Source organism: Tripterygium wilfordii, chromosome 10 (genome assembly GCF_013401445.1).
Source record: "Tripterygium wilfordii isolate XIE 37 chromosome 10, ASM1340144v1, whole genome shotgun sequence".
NCBI classification, from domain to species: domain Eukaryota; kingdom Viridiplantae; phylum Streptophyta; class Magnoliopsida; order Celastrales; family Celastraceae; genus Tripterygium; species Tripterygium wilfordii.
In genome coordinates this window covers 10,007,038-10,012,906 of record NC_052241.1, presented here as the reverse complement: position 1 = coordinate 10,012,906, position 5,869 = coordinate 10,007,038, and the positions used below count along the sequence as shown (strand labels likewise).

The 5,869-nt window shown below is 35.0% G+C and overlaps 2 protein-coding genes across 2 annotated transcripts; one reads left to right on the top strand and one right to left on the bottom strand.

The window, feature by feature from the left end:
* Nucleotides 1-446: 446 nt before the first annotated feature.
* On the bottom strand, nt 447-1,754 carry LOC120008114 (probable 2-oxoglutarate-dependent dioxygenase AOP1.2). The gene is made up of 2 exons (XM_038858637.1): nt 1,336-1,754; nt 447-617 (listed from the first exon to the last, which is right to left on the bottom strand). The coding sequence occupies exons 1-2, from the start codon at nt 1,719-1,721 to the stop codon at nt 575-577; spliced, it is 429 nt and encodes a 142-aa protein (XP_038714565.1). The 5' UTR covers nt 1,722-1,754; the 3' UTR covers nt 447-574.
* Nucleotides 1,755-3,914: 2,160 nt separating this feature from the next.
* LOC120007960 (mitogen-activated protein kinase kinase kinase 3-like) lies at nt 3,915-5,296 on the top strand. Its single transcript, XM_038858453.1, has one exon. It carries the CDS (start codon nt 4,320-4,322, stop codon nt 4,941-4,943), a length of 624 nt encoding a protein of 207 aa, XP_038714381.1. The 5' UTR covers nt 3,915-4,319; the 3' UTR covers nt 4,944-5,296.
* The last annotated feature ends 573 nt before the right edge of the window (nt 5,297-5,869 follow it).

Here is a 5,869-nt window from a genome sequence, read left to right as displayed (position 1 = left end):
TGTATTATATACTAATGAATTATATAGTCATATATCATATATCTAACTATATATTTATTTATTATACATTAAAAACCAACAGTTCAACCTTCATCTTATCGGTTGAACATTAAAAACCTTAAACCTTTAGCTTACACAATACAATTTTAAAAACTACGATACAAAACACGCAAATTCTTTAACACTTATTGTGAAGGCAAAAACACATTGGTTACAAGTCCATATGCAAATACAAAACATTAAACTAGACAATACAACCAACCCAATTCTACTCAACCACAAATATTTAACCTATCAATAATTGAGTAGAATATAGTTGATAGACACATTTAGTAACCACCTGATTTTTTTTCTCTGGTTAATTAGATGCCACAATAAGCTTGAAGATGGCTATAACCATCAAGCCGTCCGAGTATTCCCTGACTGTAAGTCTCAAGGTATTCATGGTGATGAAAAGGTTTAAAGAGCAAAGGGTGTTCTTCGTCAACCAATTCCGCCGGAGCTCTCACCGTGTAACCTGCTTTCGGGACCGAAAACAACCCCGTAGAGTACCTTGTCTCATTTCCTCTCATCATTATCCGATGAAGTGGAATATGTAGATGACCATTTGTCCAGGCCTACAACAATCATTCATTCATATACAAACCTAGTCTCAAGTTAATATAAGTACAGTTAAGATTGAATATGTTATAATTTGAAGAAAATGAGGGAGAATTGTAGAAGAAGGTCAAAGAAAGATTTTTGCTCAAATAACTTGAAGTATTGTCCACACTTTAGGCCCAAGTCTCGTGTGACTTTCTAAGTGGTGCCTCAGGTGTACGTTATTATATTGGGTAATGTTTATAAACCATATTGCTTGGCCTTCACCAAACGATGTGAAAATTTTAACACTTCATGCACTTGTGGGCTCAGTTATCCGAAACCAAACAAGTGGACGATATGGGTTAGAGTCCTTGTAATACCCCTCATGTATCCATAAAGACATCTGAAATGCCCAATAACTAGGTGACCCAAACGGGTGGAGGTCTTTAGGATCGAGTTTGTGCTCCTATCCATGTATAATTTGAAAAAATGAAGGAGAAATAGAAGAAGGAGGTGAATGAAGGTTTTGGCCCAAACCACTAATATTGTATTGTCCAGACTTTGGGTTGCAATACCCGTATGATTTTATCCTTCTAAAAAGCACTTCAATTGTAATTAACTTATTATGTTGGGTCATGTTTATAGACCTCATTACTTGGCTTTCACCAAACGATTTGAGACTTTAACAGAATCAGGATAAGTCTTGAGTCCTCACTAATAATAATAACGTACAATAATAAAAATAAGACGAACCTGATAGTAGGTTTTCCTTGAGGCCATAACATGTTAATTGAGTTTTCGACCTCTTGGAAAACCTCTGGATCATCAAAGCCCAAGCTCTCATATAGTGGCAGCTTGGGTTTGGACCCCATATAACCATGCATGACAGTTTTTGAGACATTCCGCTGCTTAATTTCGTTAGGAAGTTTAAAAAGCTCTTCAAGTGCACCAAAGAAGGAGTTTCGAAGCTCTAGTGGAACTTTATTGTACAAAGCCTTAAAGCAACCAAACTCCTTGAGTGCATCTCTCACTTGAGCCTTCGCCAATTCCCACTCAGGAGAGCCTGGTGTTAGTGTAGCTCCCTTTGACAAGTCTATGACTGGAAGCTCAAGTGGAGGACCAGTAATTTTAGAACCCATTGCTGTTTTCTTCTCTAGCTAGCTACCTTTCTTAGTCTCTTGTGTGTGTGTTGTGGTGTCGTCTTAAGGGTTATGATTGAAACCAATATATATTGGTTCCATTCCTTTTTTTTAATACATTAAATTTTTTGTTGAACTACTAATTTCTTTATATACGTGACAACAACATTGAAACAACTCTAAGATAATAAAATATATGACAGGTTTAACTATCGAGAAAATATTCAGTGTTCCTGATATGTCATGTCACATGTTGATGTAGTGCATCAGAACCAATAACGTTGTGATATTTCATGGGTTGTGATACCAAATCATAGGTGTTTGAGGATGAAGGTAGTTATTAGTTTATAATTCAAATTTCAAGTCATCTTCAACCACTCATGATTTGGCATCAATCTCCTATAAAATTTTACGAACTCTCAATACTATTAAAAATATTTCAAAACTATCTTCTTTTTTTTAGTGAGTGTACTTCAAAACTATTTAATCTAACATTTTTTAAATTATTTTTAACATTCAAAAATAAATCAAGCATTCAATGGGCATAGATGAATAAAAAGAGGTACATGAATTTATAATAATAATAATAAAAAGCACATATAAAATATCTAATTACAAATATAAATTTCTTATAAATAATATCTTGCGTTATCTTCTCGCACTGGGCCTCGACCCAAATCTCAACTGATCCTTGGGTGATGTGGGGTTCTTAATGTGGCCCGAGATTTACCAGTCAGTTGTCCAACGGGCAATTGAGTGAGTTCCACTTTACTAAGAAATTTGGCCTTTTTTAAACCTTTGATTTTTTTTCCCCTTGAACTACTAATTTCTTTATATTTGTGACAACGACAATGTAACAAATCTAAGATAATTAAATATGTAAACGCCTCTAATTCATCATTGGAGTTAGATGACACTAAAACAATATATAATGTTAATATTTTATATATATGTTTTTATGCCTTAATTTACACTTCTGCTTGTTTTGGAGTACTCTTATGGGTTGGGTTTGAACCAATTTATTGGTGTTATCATGAATTTTTTTTTTTTGCCTTTTTATACATTTAATTTGTTTTTTTCTTGAACTGCTAATTTCTTTATATATGTGACAAGGACATTGAAACAAATCTAATATATTTTTGAACTACTAATTAATTATTTCTTTATATATATATGTGACAACAACATTGAAACAAATCTAAGATAATAAAATATGTAATGATTCTAATTCATTATTGTACTTTGATGACGTATAATAATATATGTTAGGACTTCATTTCATAAACTGACCTAACCAAAGTAATTTTTAAATAAATATAATGTACATGAAAATGTTTTATGACCCCAAATTTACCATCAATCTATTAAAATGTTGAATGTTAAGGGGCTTTATATTTGTGTTTATAATCACTATCCCACATGTCACATTGGGGTCCGCAGCATTGCTCTAATGTTTAATTAAGCGGAGAAAAAAAAAATAATTACATCTAATTAAGGCTATTATTATTATGAGATTTGATGTGTATAAGTTAGTTTTTTTTTTTTTCTGAAAATACAAATTAATTAGATGTTTTTAAAGCTCACCAATTGAATATCGCAATTGATGGGTAAGTCATGCCACATGCTGACGTGGTGTACCAAAACCAATAATATTGTGACATTTCATGGGTTGTGATGTCAAATCATTTTCAACCATTCGTGATTTGACATCAAAATCCTATGAATGTCACGACTCACAATGCTATTGGTCATGATACATCACATCTACATATGATGGCATGCCAAGACCACTAAATATTTTTTGTTTAACGAACTAATAACATATAGTTAAAGAAGTAAATTAAAAGTATTTCAAAATTTTCATTTTTTTACAGGTGCACTACAAATTTCAAAACCATCTAATCTAACATTTTTTTAGTTTGGTCTTTAACTTTCAAAAATAAATCAAATTCAATTGGCATAGATAACAAAAAGACGTACATGAACTTATAATAATAATAATAAAAGCACATGTAAAATATATAAACTACAAATATAAACTTATTGTAAATAATTAATTTAATTAAAAAACTATCATCTTTGGTTTCAATTTTCAAAACGCAGCAGCAAGTGACCGTTGCGACGATCCTGAAAGCCCTAATCCTATTCGAGTTGGGTTTACTTGTTTTCCAAGCCTATTTCCGTGACCGTTGTAGCGCTGAACTCCCCTGAAACCCAATTTCTTTCCTTGTTTTGGTTTGGAAAGTTGAATTGATTTCTATCGTTTGTTTTGTTTGGGAAATTGATTGATTGATGTTTAGCTAGTCTGAAACCTAATTGTTGGATTCAATGAAAGCAATTCACGGTGGTGGTTTAGAGTGGGAGAGGGGTTCGCTCATCGGCAGAGGTGGTTGTGGCTCTGTCTTTCTCGCCCGTTCCAACAATTCCTCTTCGTTTCTTCCTCCCCTGTTCGCCGTCAAGTCCGCTGAGGTTTCCAATTCCGATTCGCTGCACAAGGAAACTGAAACCCTAATTAATCTCCAGCGCTCACCGTACATCATTCGTTGTTTTGGGAAGGAAACGACTACCAAGGGCGGTTAAACGGTCTTCAATGTGTTCATGGAGTACGCCTCCGGTGGTTCCCTCGCCAGTCTCATCGAGAAATCAAACGGTTTGCCGGAGCGGGAAGTAAGGCGTTACGCAAAGCACCTTCTTTTAGGGCTTTTGCACATCCATGATTCCGGGTATGTGCATTGTGATATAAAGCCTGATAATGTTCTTCTTGTGCCGTCTAGAAATTCCGGTACTTATGTTGCAAAAATTGCTGATTTTGGGTTGTCAAAGAGAAGGAAATCTGATCCTAACTTGAGAGGCACGCCAATGTACATGTCTCCTGAAGTAATTGTTGACGGTTTTCAAGAAGCTCCTTCTGATATCTGGGCTTTAGGGTGTGTTGTACTGGAGATGCTTACAGGAAATCCTCCATGGGGTTCCGATCCAAATTGGACCAGTGAGGAATTGCTTATTAAGATTGCTGAATATTGGGTTTTGCCAAACATTCCAAGAGGAATATCTAATGATGCAAGGAGTTTCCTGAAAGCATGTTTTGTGAGGAAACCAAGGTTCCGTTTTACGGCAGAGATGCTATTGCAGCATCCCTTTGTGAGTGGTTGTGAAGATGAAGACGATCATGATGATGTGGAGGCTGAGGAAGAAGAAGAGAAGTTATGTTTCTTCTTCTAATTGTTGGCGTTCATCGGGTTCGATTGGAGGCTGTCCTGTTGTCACTAAGAATGAAATCACAAGTTCTGGAGCAAAGGTATTGCCACTTCATTCATATTATTGATGGTTCTGTAAATGTGCTGATGGTATATACTATTGTATATATGAGAAAGTAATCTTGTTGAGGCATAGATGGTAGACTCCCAGCTGCAATTAATTGTTTACATTAGAATGACAAATGCAGAAAGTTCACTATTATGGGAGTTATTCACCAGTGAGTGAAGGATTCTTGTTTGTTTGTCACATGTGGCTTCCAAATGTAATTATTGTTTCTAGTATGAATGATATTAATCAAAGTTTTGTGGATTCAAGTTTGTTTATCTATTTGGTTGTTAATTATAGCTTTTGATGTCGGATGGGTGTCGATAATTGTTTTGCTATATGGGAATAGTTTCTATGAAAACTTGATTTACCCATTGTGAATCACTGCAATGGTAGATGAGTAAGAGCTATTTTCTTCTTCTCCATGACTGTTAGAATATTATTATGTGCAGTGAACTCAATAGCTTTACTGCATATTTCACTCCTTTTTGTTTATGTTCCATTTTATATTATAACTGGTAAGATATGCCATTCTCTGCTATTTAGTTCCAAGCTCATCAAAACTGGTCTATTCCTTTTCCTTAAGAGTTGATCAATAGAGTTATGTGTCTTTGGTGGCTAAGTAATCTAATGACCATTGCATTCTTATTTGTCAACCAAACAGGCTGTTGCTGCCTCTAATTTACCCCTGTAAGGCCAATAGCCATCTCAGTCCACCTAACCTAATTACCTAAGACCTCCAGCTCCACTCCGTCCACCCCATCCAGATTTTCGCCTACCCTGATCTTATCTGATATATTGGTAAGCTGGTTTTCCTCCTTGTCTTCCTGTTAAGAAAGTTTACC

What these genes read in the sequence shown, in the direction of transcription:
- LOC120008114 (XM_038858637.1), bottom strand. Translation starts at nt 1,721, where the DNA reads ATGGGTTCTAAAATTACTGGTCCTCCACTTGAGCTTCCAGTCATAGAC. An exon ending in CAAGGAAAACCTACTATCAG is followed by an intron (nt 618 to 1,335) that starts GTTCGTCTTATT and finishes TGATTGTTGTAG; the next exon opens with GCCTGGACAAATGGTCATCT.
- LOC120007960 (XM_038858453.1), top strand. Translation starts at nt 4,320, where the DNA reads ATGGAGTACGCCTCCGGTGGTTCCCTCGCCAGTCTCATCGAGAAATCA.